General features: G+C 33.2%; 1 protein-coding gene, 1 long non-coding RNA gene and 1 pseudogene across 2 annotated transcripts; all 3 read left to right on the top strand.

Annotated features, from left to right (window-relative positions):
- The window catches only part of LOC128182434 (uncharacterized), a 28,313-nt pseudogene extending 17,954 nt beyond the window's left edge, over nt 1–10,359 (top strand).
- Nucleotides 10,360–11,832: 1,473 nt separating this feature from the next.
- Nucleotides 11,833–14,861, top strand: LOC128179300 (uncharacterized). Its single transcript, XR_008243061.1, has 3 exons — nt 11,833–11,931; nt 12,313–12,420; nt 14,657–14,861. It is a non-coding gene; the product is annotated as an uncharacterized LOC128179300 (long non-coding RNA).
- A 4,026-nt stretch (nt 14,862–18,887) lies between these two features.
- On the top strand, nt 18,888–21,010 carry LOC128181638 (uncharacterized protein ZK673.1-like). The gene is made up of 5 exons (XM_052850111.1): nt 18,888–19,041; nt 19,457–19,525; nt 19,911–20,039; nt 20,451–20,582; nt 20,898–21,010. The coding sequence occupies exons 1-5, from the start codon at nt 18,990–18,992 to the stop codon at nt 20,936–20,938; spliced, it is 423 nt and encodes a 140-aa protein (XP_052706071.1). The 5' UTR covers nt 18,888–18,989; the 3' UTR covers nt 20,939–21,010.
- The last annotated feature ends 1,157 nt before the right edge of the window (nt 21,011–22,167 follow it).

Below are 22,167 nucleotides of genomic sequence, written 5' to 3'. Positions count from 1 at the left end.
TTGCCTTTATCGTTCGGAATAAAAAAATTATAGAAATGTTCGTTTATCAAATTAATTATACTCCAGGTTTGTCTTTTATCAGCAGTGTCAACGCCCTGGACCCGCCTAATAACCCCTAATCGTAAGGATTTCTATAAGACACATGTTCATTTACAATGTAATTATATCTACTTGTTAATTGTTTAATTTTTGGTTGTTTGTAATAAAACAATTGTTTACTCTTTCTCTTCAGGGCCAGCTACTGGAACTGCTTTTGCTGCAAGTGCAAATTCAGGTACATCAAATGCTTCCCTCTCTACTAATTTTTAGGTGTTAAATGATTATTAAATGTTGTTTATGACACATGATGTATACTAAACATCAAAATGTAATGAAATGAAATGAAAGTTATATTGCCATTGTTTCGTCAGATTGTCAAGATACCCCAAAGCGCCAACTGTTCGCGTTTTATTGAGGATTATGTCAAAGTATTGGTGTCCAATATAACAATTGTTTACCCTTCTCTTCAGGGCCAGGTACTGGAACATCTTTTGCTGCAAGTGCGAATTCAGGTACATCAAAAGCATCTCTCTCGACTAATTTTTAGGTGTTAAATGATTATTAAGTGCTGTTTATGACACATGATGTATACTGAACATCAAAATGTAATGAAATGTAATGAAAGTTACATTGCAATTGTTTCGTCAGATTGTCAAGATACCCCAAAGCGCCAACTATTCGCGTTTTATTGCAGATTATGTCAAAGTATTGGTGTCCAATATAACAATTGTTTACTCTTTCTCTTCAGTGCAACCTAGTGGAACATCTTTTGCTGCAAGTGCGAATTCAGGTACATCAAAAGCATCCCTCTCGACTCATTTTTAGGTGTTAAATGATTATTAAGTGCTGTTTATGACACATGAAGTATACTAAACATCAAAATGTAATGAAATGTAATGAAAGTTACATTGCCATTGTTTCGTCAGATTGTCAAGATACCCCAAAGCGCCAACTGCTCGCGTTTTATTGCGGATTATGTCAAAGTATTGGTGTCCAATATAACAATTGTTTACTCTTTCTCTTCAGGGCCAGGTACTGGAACATCTTTTGCTGCAAGTGCGAATTCAGGTACATCAAAAGCATCCCTCTCGACTAATTTTTAGGTGTTAAATGATTATCAAGTGCTGTTTATGACACATGATGTATACTAAACATCAAAATGTAATGAAAGTTACTTTTCCATTGTTTCGTCAGATTGTCAAGATACCCCAAAGCGCCAACTATTCGCGTTTTATTGCGGATTATGTCAAAGTATTGGTGTCCAATATAACAATTGTTTACTCTTTCTCTTCAGTGCAACCTAGTGGAACATCTTTTGCTGCAAGTGCGAATTCAGGTACATCAAAAGCATCCCTCTCGACTAATTTTTAGGTGTTAAATGATTATTAAGTGCTGTTTATGACACATGATGTATACTAAACATCAAAATGTAATCAAAGTTACTTTGCCATTGTTTCGTCAGATTGTCAAGATACCCCAAAGCGCCAACTGTTCGCGTTTTATCGCGGATTATGTCAAAGTATTGGTGTCCAATATAATAATTGTTTACTCTTTCTCTTCAGGGTCAAGAACTGGAACATCTTTTGCTGCAAGTGCGAATTCAGGTACATCAAAAGCATCCCTCTCGACTAATTTTTAGGTGTTAAATGATTATTAAGTGCTGTTTATGACACATGATGTATACTGAACATCAAAATGTAATGAAATGTAATGAAAGTAACATTGCCATTGTTTCGTCAGATTGTCAAGATACCCCAAAGCGCCAACTGTGCGTGTTTTATTGCGGATTATGTCAAAGTATTGGTGTCCAATATAACAATTGTTTACTCTTTCTCTTCAGTGCAACCTAGTGGAACATTTTTTGCTGCAAGTGCGAATTCAGGTAAATCAAGAGCATCCGTCTCGACTAATTTTTAGGTGTTAAATGATTATTAAGTGCTGTTTATGACACATGATGTATACTAAACATCAAAATGTAATAAAATGTAATGAAAGTTACTTTGCCATTGTTTCGTCAGATTGTCAAGATACCCCAAAGCGCCAACTGTTCGCGTTTTATTGCGGATTATGTCAAAGTATTGGTGTCCAATAAAACAATTGTTTACTCTTTCTCTTCAGTGCAAGCTAGTGGAACTGCTTTTGCAGCAAGATAAATGATTATTAAGTGCTGTTTATGACACATGATGTATACTAAACATCAAAATGTAATGAAAGTTACATTGCCATTGTTTCGTCAGATTGTCAAGATACCCCAAAGCGCCAACTGTTCGCGTTTTATCGCGGATTATGTCAAAGTATTGGTGTCCAATATAACAATTGTTTACTCTTTCTCTTCAGGGCCAGGTACTGGAACTGCTTTTGCTGCAAGTGCAAATTCAGGTACATCAAAAGCAACCCTTTCGACTAATTTTTAGGTGTTAAATGATTATCAATTGCTGTTTATGACACATGATGTATACTAAACATCAAAATGTAATGAAAGTTACTTTGCCATTGTTTCTCAGATTGTCAAGATACCCCAAAGCGCCAACTGTTCGCGTTTTATCGCGGATTATGTCAAAGTATTGGTGTCCAATATAACAATTGTTTACTCTTTCTCTTCAGGGCCAAGAACTGGAAAATCTTTTGCTGCAAGTGCGAATTCAGGTACATCAAAAGCATCCCTCTCGACTAATATTTAGGTGTTAAATGATTATTAAGTGCTGTTTATGACACATGATGTATACTGAACATCAAAATGTAATCAAAGTTACTTTGCCATTGTTTCGTCAGATTGTCAAGATACCCCAAAGCGCCAACTGTTCGCGTTTTATTGAGGATTATGTCAAAGTATTGGTGTCCAATATAACAATTGTTTACCCTTCTCTTCAGGGCCAGGTACTGGAACATCTTTTGCTGCAAGTGCGAATTCAGGTACATCAAAAGCATCTCTCTCGACTAATTTTTAGGTGTTAAATGATTATTAAGTGCTGTTTATGACACATGATGTATACCGAACATCAAAATGTAATGAAATGTAATGAAAGTTACATTGCCATTGTTTCGTCAGATTGTCAAGATACCCCAAAGCGCCAACTATTCGCGTTTTATTGCGGATTATGTCAAAGTATTGGTGTCCAATAAAACAATTGTTTACTCTTTCTCTTCAGTGCAAGCTAGTGGAACTGCTTTTGCTGCAAGTGCGAATTCAGGTACATCAAAAGCATCCCTCTCGACTAGTTTTTAGGCGTTAAATGATTATTAAGTGCTGTTTATGACACATGATGTATACTAAACATCAAAATGTAATGAAATGTAATGAAAGTTACATTGCCATTGTTTCGTCAGATTGTCAAGATACCCCAAAGCGCCAACTGTTCGCGTTTTAATGCGGATTATGTCAAAGTATTGGTGTCCAATATGACAATTGTTTACTCTTTCTCTTCAGTGCAAGCTAGTGGAACTGCTGTTGCTGCAAATGAGAATTCAGGTACATCAAAAGCATCCCTCTCGACTCATTGTTAGGTGTTAAATGATTATTAAGTGCTGTTTATGACACATGATGTATACTAAACATCAAAATGTAATGAAATGTAATGAAATGTAATGAAAGTTACTTTGCCATTGTTTCGTCAGATTGTCAAGATACCCCAAAGCGCCAACTGTTCGCGTTTTATTGCGGATTATATCAAAGTATTGGTGTCCAATATAACAATTGTTTACTTTTTCTCTTCAGGGCCAGGTACTGGAACATCTTTTGCTGCAAGTGCGAATTCAGGTACATCAAAAGCATCCCTCTCGACTAATTTTTAGGTGTTAAATGATTATTAAGTGCTGTTTATGACACATGATGTATACTTAACATCAAAATGTAATGAAATGTAATGAAAGTTACATTGCCATTGTTTAGTCAGATTGTTAAGATACTCCAAAGCGCCAACTATTCGCGTTTTATTGCGGATTATGTCAAAGTATTGGTGTCCAATATAACAATTGTTTACTCTTTCTCTTCAGGGCCAGGTACTGGAACATCTTTTGCTGCAAGTGCGAATTCAAGTACATCAAAAGCATCCCTCTCGACTAATTTTTAGGTGTTAAATGATTATTAAGTGCTGTTTGTGACACTTTTATCATAAAAACTGAAACTGAAAACTGTCTCATCCACGAAATTAGATCCCCACGAACAAGCAAAAAACCCACAATCCACGAAAACTGGCCCCCACGAAATTAAATGATTCCACAGTAGTTTACATAATTGTATTATTATTTGAACATATTTTATTGCATTTATATAAGAAACATATATAAATGGTTAGGACACAAGGCCTATGTGTCTCTTGTTTTATTATTTTTTTATATTCGTAACGACACAGAATTATATGTAAGAGAAAAGATATCTATAATGATGAAAATGCATCAACATTAATGTTAATTAATAGTTCATAATATATAATGCATCATTCATGTGTGCAATTAATCTATACTATGACTTAATGCGTTTAAAAATAGAATCATGCCAAAACGACCCAAGCGCCCATTGTGAATTATTCAACACCACTGTGCTATGTGATCCTAATGGAGTGTTCTTTGCCTGGGCTCGGAGCCGCTGTCCTGATTACTGTGGGCTCTGTCCAGGTTGGTGATACCCTTTTAATTAAAATCGAAAAATGGAATTAACTATTTTGATGTATATTTTCAACATTTATTAATCTGAACCAATTTTTACATCATAGTCAAGTAATCGCTATGACCTTTGGGTATCTTGTCCTTTTTATATTTGGATTTTGATATTAATAACTATACATAATTAGGAAAACGCAAGACGAAGAAAATATAAGTATAACTGTGATAATTAAAATATAGATTAAATATATATATTGTAATTATAAAATACTTTTTAATTATAAATAAATTCATTCATATGCAAATAGAATCATGCAAAGACGACCCGAGCGCCCATTGTGAATTGTACAATGCCACAGCGCTGTGTGATCCTAATGGAGTGTACTATACCTGGGCTCGGAGCCGCTGTCCTGATCACTGTGGGCTCTGTCCAGGTTGGCGCTACCCTTTTAATTAAAATCGAAAAATGGAATTAACTATTTTGATGTATATTTTCAACATTTATTAATCTGAACCAATTTTTACATCATAGTCATGTAATCGCTATGGCCTTTGGGTATCTTGTCCTTTTTATATTTGGATTTTGATAATAATAACTATACATAATTAGGAAAACGCAAGACGAAAAAAATATAAGTATAACTGTGATAATTAAAATACAGATTAAATATATATTGTATATATAAAATACTTTTTAATTATAAATAAATTCATTCATATGCGAATAGAATCATGCGAAAACGACCCGAGCGCCCATTGTGAATTGTACAATGCCGCAGCGCTGTGTGATCCTAATGGAGTGTACTATACCTGGGCTCGGAGCAGCTGCCCTGGTTCCTGTGGGCTCTGTCGAGGTAGCCCCTTATTCTTAACATGAAATCAAAAACGGCATTCATTCTATTTATATATATTATAATATAACATGTAGTTTATCAACTTTTAATGATCACGCCCTATTTCAATATTTTTGTACTTGTACTTTGCCATCAACTGTTACAATTTTGGAACCAAGCCATCCATTTTGGCGAGAGTGTAAAACGCTAACTTTTAAATGCTTTATGATGATATTTTTGGGTGTATTTTTTTTTTACTTTTTCCAGTTTTCAAAGTTGATTTCAACTGTGGAGTTTACAATGTGTTAACTGTAACATTAACTGACTTAACTGAAACATAGGCCGACTTAACTTTACATTGATTGACTTAACCGTAACATAAGCTGATTTGACTCAAATTATAATTTTTTTCTTTGTACATGTACTTAGACACTGCTGTCGCGTTTCCATCTACTGCTAGTACAACTATAGGACCAAGCGACCACACTCCAGGTACATTTTCTAAAATGTTTTAAAACTCTTGAAACAAAACGCCAACTATAAATACGTGGCAATAGACTTGTGTAATTTGTATGTGTTACATTTTACAGTGTGTAAAGATTCAAAACACTGCAGACTTTACAATGCGTCCAGAATTTGCGTCACCAATGGCATATATTATGAGTGGTCCCAGAAGCATTGTCCAGCGTATTGTGGATATTGCCAAGGTAGTTATTCTTCATTTAAAATCGGTACTTTCATTCTTAGGTTGGATTCAACACAGAGGTAAGAAAAATGATCCAGCAGTTTTTTTGTCACTCATTTCTCTAGAGATATTTATTTGCGTGAGGAGAAGAAGAATAATGTGCTTTTATTTTTTAAGAAAATATGTACTTTTATAGTTTTATTTTGAGTTTTGTTTTCGATGTTTCAAAGTTGGATTAAAATCGTAGGCGTAGAGAACGTGACATACGAACAGATCCACCACAGAATAAACAAACATTTATGGTTTTACAGCCTTTACACTGATCAGGTAGTCAACGTTGTAAACATTTTTCGATAAACATGGTGTTATAAACGGTAATTGCTTCACTGGCACATTCAATGTCTTATCAGATCTAAATAAAACTAAAACAATGTAGAAAAACTTCAGCATTTACTACAGTAACGTAATTTTCATTAAATTGTATTGTTCATTTTGTTATAATTGTGTTATCATATCAACTCTTAAATGTCCCAAATATTCTGATAGGGGCAATAATTATATTTATGGTAATAAGAACGCAAATAGTATCGTATAAAGAGCTATGGTGCAGTGAGTACGCTGATGTCAATCAGTAATTATGACTTTGATAACAATTATTGTGATAAAGATGTTGCTTTCTGTATCCCCGACACGAATCGTTCCCTGCAGTGATAAACTGACAAACTGTGTCGAGTCCCAGCCTGATCTGTGTACCAACGAACTCTATCGCCTCTGGAGAGAGGACAACTGTAGAAAGTTCTGTTGAATAAAATGACTGCATAAATGGAACTTTTGCTCAGTGGAATAGTTTTAGAGATTTAGGACGACTTTACGGTGCCTTGAAAAGAGAACAAATGAAAGAAAAACTGCAATACGTTATTTAAAAGAGGGCATAAATATGTCAATTGAATGTTGACACTTTAGCTTTAGCGTAAACAAAATCTAAAGTAGATATTACCTTTAAGAATAGCCATCACATTACGTTAGATGTTAGATATATCTAATCTTCTTAAAGAAAAATGTCCTCCAGTGTAAGTCAAACTTTGAAAAAACATTGCACATGAATAAATAAGTTTTAAACAATACTTCATCAAAATTTCGATATATGAATGTACCTCAATTTTCTGAAATGTACATGTATTCTGTTTAGTACCGGTGTTATATAGTGCCTTTTCCCCCTAGCCATCTTTCCCCCCGGAAAAATGGCTATATAGCAGTTCTTCCCCCCCCCCCCCCCCCCGGAAAAATGGCTATATAGCAGTTTTTCCCCCACGGAAAGCTGACTATATAGTGGGCTTTCCCCCTTTTTATAGCCAGATTACCCCCACGGAAAACCTACTATATAGTGGATTTTCCCCCATTTTTACTTTCCGGCCATGTTTATTGCGGACCACTCGTGACAATAATTTGCAATAACTGATATGATATTAATTTCTCACAAAAAAGGATAATTATGGCAGTTATTAATACATAGAATAAAATACATGGTTTTTCAACCCCAAATATGAACTAAGGTATGCGCCTTCATAACATGCATGTGTCATCATCGTTTATTTCACCTGTTCTCACCCCTTTTTGGAACACCTTTTACACGGATTTCGGAATACCTCGAATCTTTTTCATCTAATCGCTGCTTATCCACAGTTTTGACTTCGACGTTATGAACACGCGAGAACACATTTGAGTGAAAATATGCTGGTTTGGAAATTTAATTTTCCAATGTATTACCATCAATGTATAAGCTTCTCCCAGGAAACTAACTGACCAATCTTGACTTAATTTTGTAGAGGAAGGGAATAAAAAGTGGAAATGTATTACTCCCTTCGTCCAAAAGGTTATCAATTTTAAATTAATACCGTTAGAATTGACGATCGTAAAAATAAATATATATTTCTTCTGCTATTCAATATCAAACGGGAGACAGGATGCAATGATATGATGAGAAACTGAAATGTTTTAGTTTTACTTTGATTGATGGGGTTCTAAATCATGGGTAAGGGTTATTTATATTATGTATTAAAAGCATATGTAAAGTTAGTGTTTACCATTTCGTTTTAAAGTTACGCATATTCATATTTTTAAGCACATTTCTTACGAAACGCGAGATATTACGATTTAAACATTTTAAAAAACAATGAAATGTCTTCACAACCAGAACAATGTCGGTATCTTTGCTGGTTACTTTGGAAAATGTGAAATGGATCCTGAACTAACTTTATGTTTATATTGTCACTCACTATTTGCTAATTTTTCCACTTTTAAGTTTGCAACGTGATTTATAAATATACTATTTTGAAAACGATGCCATATAAATCAAGATGTACGATTCCATTACCTAAAAATTTATACTATTTGTTTCATATTTTTGCAATAAAGATTTACTTGTGTACCATATTATTTCTTCGAACAATTAAACAAGGGTAATTAAAAATACAAAACAAAAAAAACCTCAAAAAACTACCAATACATATATTGTGATGAGCTGACTTTTTTTTAAATATAAGCTTGTTTTTCTAATCAACTAACAAGTAAAAAAGTCGTATATGCGCTTAGGTTGGTTATTTATTTTTGATTTTCGGTTTCTCCTTTTATGAATAAACGTTCATTGATTTATTTATCTAATTATCTATTATATCATTAGCCATCTTATGAATTGATTAAATGTTTTGAAGAATAATGAATTTTACCCGCGTACCTTTTTAAAAAATGTTGTTTGTAAATTTAAAAAAAACCCAGCAGAATTAAAGTAATAGTCAATCATTTTGATAAAGAAATATATGAGTGGTTGTGTATTTTTAAATGATGGTTTTACTTTTAAATGACCGTAAAAACATGTTCATGTGGTCATTTATAGTTTTTGAGATATGGGGCCCTAAAAATACATATTCTTTATAATTGGATTTCAAACATCGGGCTCAAAAACAACAAAGGCTCCTACCCTGCATGGGGGCTTAAATTTTCGGTGTCATCTACTAGTGGTATACCACTATCACTGTGAAAACATGGTTAATTGGTCATCTCTAGAATTTGAGATTCGGGTCACCACTCATAGAACACTATTCAATCATTATAATCGGGTTTTAAACATCGGGCCCTGAAACATTAAGGGCCCTACCATGAGGGCTGAAATTTTCAGAGTCATCTTCAAGTGGTAAACCTTTGCCACTATAAAAATATGGTGATATGGTCTTCTCTAGTTTATGAGACATTGGACCCTAAAGAATATGCACTATAAATATTATAATAGGATTTTAAAAATCGGGCTCTGAAACAGCGGAAACAAAATTTCTCTAAAACAGAGGTTTAGCCTGGATGAAATTTTCACAAACAGACAAACAGTCTGATAGATTTATCAAGAAATTCTTAAAACATTCTCGTTTAATACAATTTCAGAACACAGAATTATGAATATAAGTGTTTAACTTGTAAAACTTTTTTCAATAAATTACTTAAATTAAGTTCTATGTGTAATTCCATTACACACATGTTCAACTTTCAGCATCGTCTATAAAGATAATAAATCGGCAAAACGAAACTTAACCTGTACAGATGAATGCAGATATACATGTATGCAACATGGGAGTGTAGAAACATTGATTTTAATCCTTACTGGATTTCCATAAATATTTTTTATAAAATCTGAACCAAAAACGTGCGGGAGAAACCCTACTATGGGGGAAAAGCTACTATATAGTAGCTTTTCCCCCCGGGGGAAAGGTTACTATATAGTAGGTTTTCCGGGGGGAAAAGCTACTATGGGGGAAAAACTGCTATACAACACCGGTAAATAAATATGTGTTTGGTTCTGCTTTTAATTCCGTTGATGATACAACAGTAATGGTCAATTCAGCTTGCGAGACAGCTTTTAGTTTGTAAATAAGAGATACTTAGATTATACTTTCTATTCCAGGTATTGATGACTACGTCATGGCTGGATGATCAGAAACTTCTCGGGACTGACTTAGTGTGGATTAAAAAGATTCTTTTTCCATACAAGTTCCATACAAGTTCAGATACTTATAAAGATCTCATATTAACTGAATATGTTTTAATTTCGTTTTAAAGCATGCAGAAAAATGTAATCGACATGTCTATAAATAAATCATGTTTTAGTCACTTTTCCTACTTTTTCGTTTGAAAAGGGGTACGGGTATATTCACAAGTTCGTTGAAGTTGACATACTTTAGAAAACTTGTAACATTCTGGGGAAAAAAATCATAGTTTCTGTGAATTTTAGCTTTATGTACCATATTTATATTAACGATACACCAAGATTTGATTCATAAATTATGACGCCTGTGTGTATCGTATGTTGTGTGAAAATCAGCTAAGTGCCTCATAAGACTATAATGAAAACGCTTATTGACATGACACACCTTTATTAGTTTTTTTTAAGATAAAACATAAAGTGCCGAAAGATTACAAGTAAGATGTAATATACACATTTTCCTATGCCTTTGTGAGGACACTACGAATCGATTTTGTAATGTATAGATTAATACAGTTCACTGATGACAATTTTAATATTCAATCGTAGAATTGCTGGAAAATATATTAATATAAGAAATGAGGAATCATTCTTTGAATATTATGAGGTCATCAAATACTATTGGGCTGATCAAATCTATCATGAAGCCTTTCAGGCTTTATTGGATTTAATCATACCGACCGTATTTGATCACCTCATAATACTCAAGTGTGATTCCTTATTCCCTTATTACCACTTTTAACCGTCGAAAACATTCGTTTTTCTTGCCGTTGAGATGGCTTATTCAACTTTTCTATCGAGTGGTTTAAACGATGTATTTATCTTGACAGATTATGAAACGAGACAACATTCTCTTATGGATATCACTTCTCGTTTGGTTGAATTTGGCCCAGACCACGCGACTGGCCGCTTATAGCAGAGTATGATTACCTTAGATATTTGTTTTTTTACAATTGTGAAATATTAGTACAATGTCGAGGACGAAATGAACAATTAAATAAAAACTCAGTATATCCTATGGTAGGCACAATCTTCAAGAGTCTTATATATATAGAACACTGACCATTGTGGAGAGAGCGAGAGGCGTTGGAATGTTGGTATATAGGATTCTCAAATATAAATGGTCTGTCTTTTATTTTTGAGAAACATAGCTTACAAAATATCAAAATTTCCATAGCATTATGATTTTTAAAATCACTTTTTAATTAAAAGAGTGAACACTTAGTTTTGTTAAGTAAACATATTCATATGACGACTTGATATCAAAGGAGTGATATTTAGTGTAAAATGTATATGTTTTTTACTGGTCTTAATATCGTTTGTATGTAAGTAAATGTCAACTCGACTCAAAATTAAAAAAGTTTGGATTTTAGGTAGTTGAAATCGATCAGCTAACTAAACTCTTACTTCAGTAAGTAATACAAATACAATGAAATCTCTTCGGAAAAATCATACGTACAAGGGATCCAGAAAACATGATTATCGCTTTGATAAGATATACATTGTCTGTTCATCTCAAATTCCTTGTAACCTTTTAAATCCGCACCGAAGTTCAATTGTTTTTATTTCTACATGAACTTACACTATTAACTGTTTTAATTCTTCGACAAAACAAGTCATTACGTAGTTGTATCCTGCAGATAAGCATTCACCTAATCGGTAGTGTACATTTCTGATTATCAGGTACAAATTGTTAAACATGGTTGACGGGAGGGCGTCTTTACTGGTCTTAATATCGTTTGTATGTAAGTAAATGTCAACTCGACTCAAAATTTAAACATTTTGGATTTTAGGTTGTTGAAATCGATAAGCTAACTAAACTCTTACTTCAGTAAGTAATTAGTCATTTGCTGAAATAACACCATAGTTTTCAGCCAAAAATATACATATGAATGTTATAAACCGATCTGTATGAACGATATTTACGTAGAGATAAAAAACTGAACTTAAATTGATCCAAGAAACTTTGGACTGACTTTCAATTAATGTTTGCAAAAAAAAGTACAGAAATGATTTGGAACTTTTTAAGGATTATGCAAATATTTAAAAAAAATCATTTTTTTTTCATTTATTAATTATTTTGTAAGGAAGTAATTTATGGTATGTGATTTGAAGCCGTTTTTTAGTTTATTTAGATGGAGGCTCAAGTGACGACCGATTTTCTTGGAAGGTTCCCCCAACCGTAAACACCGTAGTAAAAGATAAAAGGGGGTCTTATGAACTTAGTTTAACTGGTATATATATATAAATATATATATATATATATATATATATATATATATATATATATATATATATATATATATATATATATATATATATATATATATATATATATATATATATATATATAAGCGTTATAATAACTACTCTGTTGAAATATATAGCCTCTGAATAATATATGTATGCTTCAATTGTATAACATTATATAAATAGTGCTGTTTGGGAGGGTACAATTGAAATTGACACCCCGAGAAAACCATTGTCAAACTCCCATTCGCGTCGGTTGACAATGGTTTTCGAGGGGTGTCAATTTCAACTGTTATCCTCCCAAACAGGCACTATTTATTTTATTATACTGAATGTCTTAACTTTAGAGATTTTTTTTACTGCTTTTATATAGAAATGACGTGAATTTCACGGCGAACCGTGCGCGCATAATTTACGCGCATGTAACGATGCGTTGTGTTACCCGTTGCTAAGTGTGTTGCTAACGCTGAGGGTAATAAAACGGATTATCAACTGCGCCTAAACCAATCAGATTTCAGTATCTAACATGAAAGTATAATAATAATATTTACCTGTATGTATACTCTCAAATCATGCAGTCGTACACATTTGAGGTTATTTTTATATAAAATCAAGAACACATTTAATAATGGGGGGGGGGGGGGGGGATTCAGATGAAATCTTTAGTCTCTTAATAATAAACGTATAATTTAAATTCACAACGTTAATATTTACCTGTATGTACTCTCAATTCAAGCAATAGTAGGTTGTTTGGGTGTTTATGATAAAGGATCAAGAACACATTTAATTTTGATAATGTGGGGGGAAAATGCAGATGAAATATTTTGAATCGTTACATGATTCGTAAATAATTAAAGGAGGCTGGATGGTCAACAAATTAACCATTAGATCTGCCTTGAATTTAAAAAACAGGTTATTTTTGGCCGTAAACTATAATCTAGTAAAGAAATAAACCAAATATTTCAGCTCTGAAATCTGAACTTTTCCCTATCTTTATAGCGAGCTCTTCGTCTAAAAGTAGTAAATGAAGTCTAAAAATCGTTACACAGTTACGATCTAAAGAGAAGATAAAGAGTGCCGTCAGTTGGCATTTTTGGCGAGAGTGTATTTAACTGCAACGTGGGCATGAACAATCGAGAAAGTGTAGATAAACGTACATGTATGGCCGTGTTTGTGACAAGTATCTGTATTATGATCAATGCCATGAAAATCAAAAATAGTTTCCATTCTGTCATTAAGATATCGTTAGAAAAAATAAATAAATACGTTCTAAATCAAAACCGTTTACTTAGTAATAATTAACCGCATAATAACATATATCGGTACCCTCATGATTTGCGATGGTATGATTTTTTATCCAACGAGTTGTGTGTTTTCTATTCCCGATCCTCGGCGAGGGGATAGAAAACGCACAACGAGTCGGATAAAAATCAATACCATCGCAAATCATGCGAGTTCTTTTTATCAAAAGTTTTAACACGTCTTTTGTTAAACCTCGGTCTTTTCTGTAAAAATTATAACTGGGAGCTGCACAACGAATTTATTGCAAGACGTCAAAAACTTTAAGCATCGAAAATGGTTCCTTAAAAATCAACAAACAAACGCTTAATTTTCGAACATATTTTAATCAATTTATGAAAAAAAATTAAAAACATTAAATGCTTCGAATTTACAACTTTACACATGTGAACACACAATATAATATCAAAAATTAATTACATTAGTGATATCCACAGCATATTGAGCTAAACATGTGATAAATTTATATATTATTCATTAGTATACCACCTAAATAATATGTTATTTCTATTAATTTGAAGAATAATTGAAGTGATATCACAGTTTCGGGAGGACAATATAACTATTTTTCGTGAAGCAAACATGTTTTGGGAGGGCAACATCACTACTTTTAGTGTGTTTAAACAATTTTCAGAGAATAGTGTTAAAATTGTTTGATTGGTGGCGTAGCGAGAAAACTGTCAAATATGTTATACATGTATATCGTCTTTGTCACAAGGTACGGGGGAACCGTTTACGCAGTCTAAGTGATACTTGTACACGCAGATATGTAATACTCTCTTAATCTATTTGATGTAAATTAATTATAATAACTTTGCAGTCATTAATCACAACTGTTTAAATTGAATTAGTTCATTTCTTTTTTGGAATGAAATACAATATAGAAATTAAGTTGAATGAACATTTCTTTTTTCTTTTCAGCTTTCAACCCATTCGGGCATATGACCACGACTACTATTCTACCGCCTATCAGTATGGGTTTCTTAAACAATCAAGTTCATTTCTTAGTTAATTTATGTAGTGAAAAGTTGGTTACATTTGATGCACTTTTATTTCAAAATTATGTAAAATATTTAAAAAATGCTCTTTATACATGTATGTAATATAATGTAAAATTAAAATTAAAAACAAAAACAAAAATTAAAGCAAATGTTAAATTTTGCATCGATTTTTAACTAAACTGTTGGCATGTGTGTGGGTGGGTTAGGGTTTTTTGCTCACCTGAGCTAAAAGCTCAATTGAGCTATTCTGATCACATTTTGTCCATCGTCCGTCTGTCCGTCCGTCTGTCTGTCCGTCTGTAAACTTTTTACATTTTAAACTTCTTCTCTAAAACCGCTTATCCAATTTCAACCAAATTTGGCACAAAGCATCCTTATGGGAGGGCGAATATAAATTGCAGAAATAAAAGTCCGATCTGTATTCAAAGCGGAGAAAACCTTGAAACTGTAGAAAAAGGGGGGTGCATTTTTAAAAATCTTCTTCTCAAGATCTACCGAGTCCAATTCAACGTAGTTTAGCATTAATAATCCTTATGGCAAGGAAAATACAAATTGCAAAAATTAATTGCTAATTCTGTTTCAAATCTGAGTTATTACGAAAATAATAATAAAGGAAAGGCGTGTTTCAATCAGTTTAATAGCTTCGGGTTCGGCATACGGTAAAATGGGTAGGCAAGACTTGGCCTGAGCAAAACAAAAGATTGGCAGGTAATAATCTGCCAATCTCATTAAAATTTCAGGATATTTGATGGACCAGTATATTTGTATTCGCTGTAAATATTACTGCAAAATAATGCGTATTTGGAATTGACGATTGCCGATCTGCCCCGGCTTTTATTTTGCCACGGCCCGGGTTTGCATACCCGTTTTACCAACTTGAAGACTCGTATATCCATACTTCTAAAACGAGGTTCTTTGTTTAAAGCAGCCTTGACATTATACGAAAAAGGGTCAATCTGACTATGATGAATTTGCTTGCTATGCAACAGTTCGCGTATGAAGGGAAATTTTTGAAACATGCAAATTTAAATATATTAATTGGTGCCGATTTTGTGAAGTAAATTGAGGCTAAATATTACAATGCGTTGACAGTTTTCACACATGACGTTGGTGTTAGCTTGTTCTGATTTTCGTTTTGTTTTCATTATTTATGCTTTGTAACCTGGGAACTATCGTCTGTATTTCGTGATTTTTACGTATCAAATCAAACAGAGACTTCGGTAAATCAAACAGTTAACTGTTTACCTGCGCAAATTAAGCAAAACCTGATGTATCAAAAAAGTACTGAAATACAATTCATTCTATCGGTAATTCGGCATTATCTTTTGCGTAATGGTAGATTAATGCAATAGGTTTTGTTGAGATGCTCGGTATTTTCTCGAGTTTATTCAGTTTAAATAGGGTTTGATATCGCTGACGGAAATATGTAGGTATATACATGTATATATATGATTCATTTCGAAAAAATAAATTGTGTTCTTTATTTGTTATAGTGCATGTTTCTTGTGCTTAATTGTTTACAATTTCTATTTACTAACCATATTTGAGTGTTAAGCTTCGAATTATAAGCAAGATCGATACAGAGATTTGCTCACAATTCTATGTTTGTACACAGATCTTAAAAACTAAAGATTAAAAAAGGAAAAAATATAGTCAATATTTATTAAGAAAATTTTCAAAGTATGTTCTTCCAGAAACCAACTTTAACAACTTATTGTATTGTAAACTTAACCTTTTTTTCGTCATTATTACTCCTACTGCATGTACATGTGATCCTTGACTGTGTTTGTGTTCATTGGTATAAACTGATTTTGAACCCCAAATACCAGTGAAATGGTCTTGAGTGAATAAAAGAATTGAAAATCTTAGGCCATTCTTTTTTCCATTTTAAATGCTGAATAGGAAATACCAAGTTAAAAATCTTAAGCTGAATGTAATAAACTGATGTGAACAAAATATGACTCAAACCTAGGCGAACATCAATTTTGATAGTTTTTTAGACACGAGTAAATAAAAACAACATCTTTAATACAGTTTCCATAGTTCTGACACATTTCTGTTGCGGGAATAAAGTAATTATCGCTATTCCTAAGAAAATATAACAGCGGAAAATTATCCGTCATTTAATTAACAGTCATTTAATTATAATGGAAAAGACAAATAAAATTTTTGAATGTTTTTAATTTGAGGAATTGAGCACGTTGAGGTACAATTTTCTTCTTCACATCTATACATGTAGGATTTTTTAAATAAAAAACAATAACTATTATATATATTTTTTTTAAATACAATAACTAGTAAGTTGTGGATGAAAAAATTGTACCTATATGCTCTCATATATTTTGATCGCTTTACAAAAAAGGGGGGGGGGGAAGAGAACGAAAATATAGGGAATTGGAAGTTAATAACTTAACAGTGTACCCCTACCAAATGTTTAGTTTAATATCTTGCGTAGGATTTTCTTATTCTGGTAAAAAATAGTATTTCATGAAGGTTCAATGTCAAAGATTACGTGTATGCAAAAATAAGTGTAAAATTCGAATACTTTATATTATTTATTTGTTATTCTACCGATGGACCATATGGCACAATATCTTTTGAACGCCCATTGTTGCTCAGGTGAGCGATGTGGTCCCATGGGCCTCTTGTTTTGTTTTGTTATTATTTTTTTTTTGTTTTCGTTTTGTTTTGGGGTGGGTTTTTTTTCGTTTTGTTTTGGGGTGGTTTTTTTTTTTTTTTTTTTTTTTTTTTTTGAATTTTGTTTTTGTATATATTGTTTTTGGCAAAAATTGTGAAAAACTATTTGTGACATACTTAAAATATTTAAAATCATTCTCATTTTTCTTTTCTTTTCTTTTTGGAATAAGATACCAGTATATCTTATTCCACACGAATATGTTTTGATTTCGTTTTTACGGCATTCAGATTTATAAATGTGATATGTTGTTAAATAAAACTTTTTTTTTTACTCTCTATATTTTAATTTTTTTTCGGGGGATGTATATTTTCAAATGGGTGAAGACGTAAAAATACGTAATAAATCCTTTCTACGAAGAAATGAATAAAATTTTTGCTCAATTATGTTGGATATCAATTACAAACATATTTCATGGGAATATCAACAATAGCTACAGTGAGATGACGATGTAAGCTACCTATACTTGGCATGAAATCAGCATAGAACATGTACATGTACTAGTAATGGAGTGACCTTTTGAATTTTCACTTGAATATTTTGCATATAAATTATATCAATCCACACATAATTTTGATTCTTTGACTGGGAAATTATTTTGGTTTCTAGATACATGTAATCACGGAATGTCAAATGACATACATTACAAACCCCAAGTCAAAAGTTCAATTCAACACGTTTAGATTTTATCGAATATTGAGAAAAAAGGAGCCCCGTCTAGAATACACCCAGACACATCTGAGTTTAAAGAGAGAACTTTTGAGATATTGGAATTCACAAGTCTTAAATTCGCCCACTGTCAACGTAGGCGAAATGAAGGAATCATCATTGTTCGGGGGGGGGGGGGGGGGGAGGAGGGTGCTCGTGGCTCTTTAAATCCGTGGGTAACCCTGGCCCACGAATTTACATCCCCACCAACTTACATACAATCATATGTTTTATGTTTCTGAAAATTATCCCGATTATGCTTCCAAAAAAATTGACCCGGGCACTGATACAAATGATTCCTCAGTGAATGTTATACATTTTAATGCTTATAATGCTGGCGTAGTTGAGAATAAAACTTTTCTTTTTCATTGTTATGTATAAACATGTTTCTCAAACTATGATAATGTAATTTATACATTTATACCTTATATACAACCCATGTGTAATGATACTAGGAATATATATTTAAACATGCCATTATAATGTTCAACTGTTCAATGGACCTTTGCCAACTATGTCAATCATATATTGGTATTAATTTTGTGCTAATTTTGTCTTAAAGATAATAAGATATTTTGTTTCAAAAAATGTTAGTAGTCTTTAGTTGCTTTATATTTGGAGTCCTGTAACTCAAATTCAATAGCTTTTCAGGTAAAGCTTATTTATAAATTTTACAATTTTATGATAAGTCGCATGGATTATGAACCGATAGTACAGAGTGGATAGGTCACAGAACCTTGTCCGTCTTATCAGACTTTCTCTGGAGGCAGATAGCTGGAATTGTTGATAAGACACTGTGTGACATTGCATGTTTGTTTGACTTACTAAGGCCAAATATACTCACCTTACAATGGCAGCGCACCTGTTCCCCATATTGATTGCACTCCTCGTGCACTGCACAGGTAAGTTTTTTTTTAACCTATACGTGGAATCTTCGGATACATTGTTAAAATTAATTAATTTATTCACATAAATAAAATTTTTCAACTTTGGCACAATGCGAATATAATGGGGTTCAGATTATCTTTTAAAGTTTAAATCGTGGTCCATTACCGTTATATTTGAGCTTTTTTTTAACTCGCGATAATTCATTTATTTATTTTTTGGGGCAATTTTCGCAATCATTTTTTAAAATTATGTGGATTATTATATCCTATACAAAGTTTTTAAAATCGAAAAAAAAAATGCGGGTTCCAAAATTTTTAAATGAAAATGATATTCCAATAGCATGCACAACACTGTGAATTAGTCTTGCAACTTGGATGTACTCCATTTTTTCGATCTTGTTTCGGTCAATAGTTATACTCTCTTTTACAGATGGAGATGTGGCTAAGGTGATGGAAGATGTTACTATGGTAACTGTAACCACCACTGAATCGGTAAATGGTATATATTGTCTCCATCTCAAATTGTAGCTGAGGGTTCACCAATGGACCAAATATAACAAAATATATATAAATGTATTTGGTTTGATTTTGGTCATTATCACTTTTTAACTAATTTTGTAAATTTAACTGTCGTTAATACGCATTGGCCTGCAGTGTTACTGTAAAGTTGTAAAGTTATTTTGGTTTTTGAAGTACTGACTGATCAAAAGTACATGTACTAAGTTCTTCACTCTCGAATTGTGTGTGTGTGTCGATAGATAGATAGATAGATAGATAGATAGATTAACATATATAATATATAGTTAATAATCATGTATTGAGTGTACATACATTGTAGATGATCAATTGCTCATGGTGTAGATGATAAATTGTCCGTTATATAGCTGTAGAATGCCGGGACGCCCCGGACGTGGACTGTCTGCTTTACTCGTCCACAAAGATCTGTGACAAGGACAGCATCTACTACCCCTGGGCCAAAGTCAGGTGCCCCTTCTACTGCGGCTTCTGTCAACGTGAGTGACGCAATTCACACTTTTTTAAACGAGATAAGACATGATAATAGGAAAGGACATTCTAAGTAATCTTTAATCCAAACTAGAGGGCTACGAACTTCCATCTATAATAATCTTAATCTCTTCTGCCAAAAAAAGGAATAATCACTTTGGAATCATTTTTATGACGTTGTGGCCAATTTTCGCTGGTTTTCAATCATAAAAAATGTTTATATATTGCGATATAATTTGACAGTGTATTTGCTGGCATATTTGAAAAAAGACTGTTTTTTAACTCCTTGAGTTTTTAATTCGTATGCAATGGGTATCCCCAACATCCATGAAATTGAGCTCCCCAGGATTTGGAATAATTGCCATGAAAGTCAAGAATAATACAAAAATGTATATTCTGTAACAAATTCTCATTCCTAGGCCCCACGCTGACTATTCTTTGTAAGGACGAGATTCCTAACTGCGAGGACTACAGCCGGGACCTGTGCACCAATCCGCTATATCGGATTTTCCGAGAGAAAAACTGCAGGAAATCCTGCAAAATTTGCACAGGTAACGTTGGTACATTAGGGACTGCTGGTGTTCTATATCAGTATGTATAGATAAAATGATCTAATGCTCTTAGCTGAGTCTAGTTAACATTTAATATGGCTTTTAAATTGTCATTGATTCTTTAAAATTCAAATTTGTGGGAAAGTATTTGAGTAAACATATATATGAGATTTCTTCAAATTATATCAAGAGTAGGCCTGAAATCGATGCTAGTTTTGTAAATGGTAATCACCATCAGTTAATATTTTACTCCCATACACAAAATCTGATTTTAAACAAGATGAAAGTTCACTGTAATCTTAATTTTTATTTCAGACTTTGACTCGGTCCCTAACACAGACTCTTTGGTAGGATGAGTTACCACTCATTGCCTGATTGGCAAAACTGTGGTATTAGATTTGGCAATAAACAAAAAACACAGAAAAAAATGTTCTTATGTTGTGACACATCATATTTCTTTGTTTAATACTCAACGTGCAGGATTCTAAGAAAAAATTCAAATACCATCACAGGGGATATAAAAACCAAAAACAGATTATCTTACAGGAAACTGACTAAAAACTACTCCTCATGTATATGTACAAGAATATTCTTGGTTTTGTCAAAGTACAGGTATATCTGTTGAAGATAATTTCCACAGAAATGACGGCTCCTTATGGAGGCTGGGTGGTCACCAAATTAGTCACCAGATCTACCTTAAACTTTGAAATATGATGTCTTTAGCTATAAACTATTATCTAGTACACTGTAAAGAAAAAGTCCATAAAATTTTACCGTTAAAATTTTGGCGTTTTCCTATATTTTTAAACCCCTTTCACAAGTGGCGCGTGAGCACTTCACAACACTTTGCGATCGGAATTTTTCGGCTTCGCGCGAGCTATCGAATACGTTGCACGAGCTCTCGCATTCGTTTTTGTGGTTGCATCAAGTATGGCAATCAAAATACTATTCAGACGCGACGAATGCGATCTAAATTTCTGAAATGCAACGCACGAACATTACTGCGAACATTTTACAACGTTTTGTGTACTCGCAAGAGAGATGCACGACTTTTTAAAACGTAAGATAAATTGCAGCGGTTGAGAGCGTCTGTTGTGCGACCACGAAACTGTTGCCCAACGTGTTTCATGTATCTTGCAACGTCTTGCGGACATTGCAAGACTTATCGGGTTCAGTTTTCATTCTTTACCACTAGTACATGTATTTACTGGATACAGTGTTATTTTCGCCCCGTGACATTTTCACGTCTACTTACGGTTTTGGCTTACGGGAGCGCCGCACGACCTATCGCATTGGTGCACGTTCAATCGTCCGATCATCTTGTCATTCGTGCGATCCTATTGCATAATCTTTCAACACTCGCTTATACTGTACAGCAGTCGCATCCAGATGCATGATTACTAGTAATTGCATTATACAATGCGTTTACATCGCACAACGGTCGCTCTCAACCGCGCGAGTTTCGTATGAGTAATTTTTCAAATGCAATTATTTTGGCAACAGTTTACGAACCATATCTATTTTTTTCGGTCGCAAGACTATTTTGTCGCTCCTGAACTTGCGACAACTGTGAAAGGGGCTATAT

Source organism: Crassostrea angulata, chromosome 4 (genome assembly GCF_025612915.1).
Source record: "Crassostrea angulata isolate pt1a10 chromosome 4, ASM2561291v2, whole genome shotgun sequence".
In the NCBI taxonomy this organism is placed as follows: domain Eukaryota; kingdom Metazoa; phylum Mollusca; class Bivalvia; order Ostreida; family Ostreidae; genus Magallana; species Magallana angulata.
This window is presented reverse-complemented; position numbering and strand designations above follow the sequence as displayed.

Excerpts from the sequence above, each read along its gene's own strand:
- LOC128181638 (XM_052850111.1), top strand. The coding sequence starts at position 18,990 with ATGGCAGCGCACCTGTTCCCCATATTGATTGCACTCCTCGTGCACTGC. Across the intron at positions 19,042-19,456 it reads ACTCCTCGTGCACTGCACAG|ATGGAGATGTGGCTAAGGTG; the intron begins GTAAGTTTTTTT and ends TCTCTTTTACAG. Across the intron at positions 19,526-19,910 it reads CACCACTGAATCGGTAAATG|CTGTAGAATGCCGGGACGCC; the intron begins GTATATATTGTC and ends TCCGTTATATAG.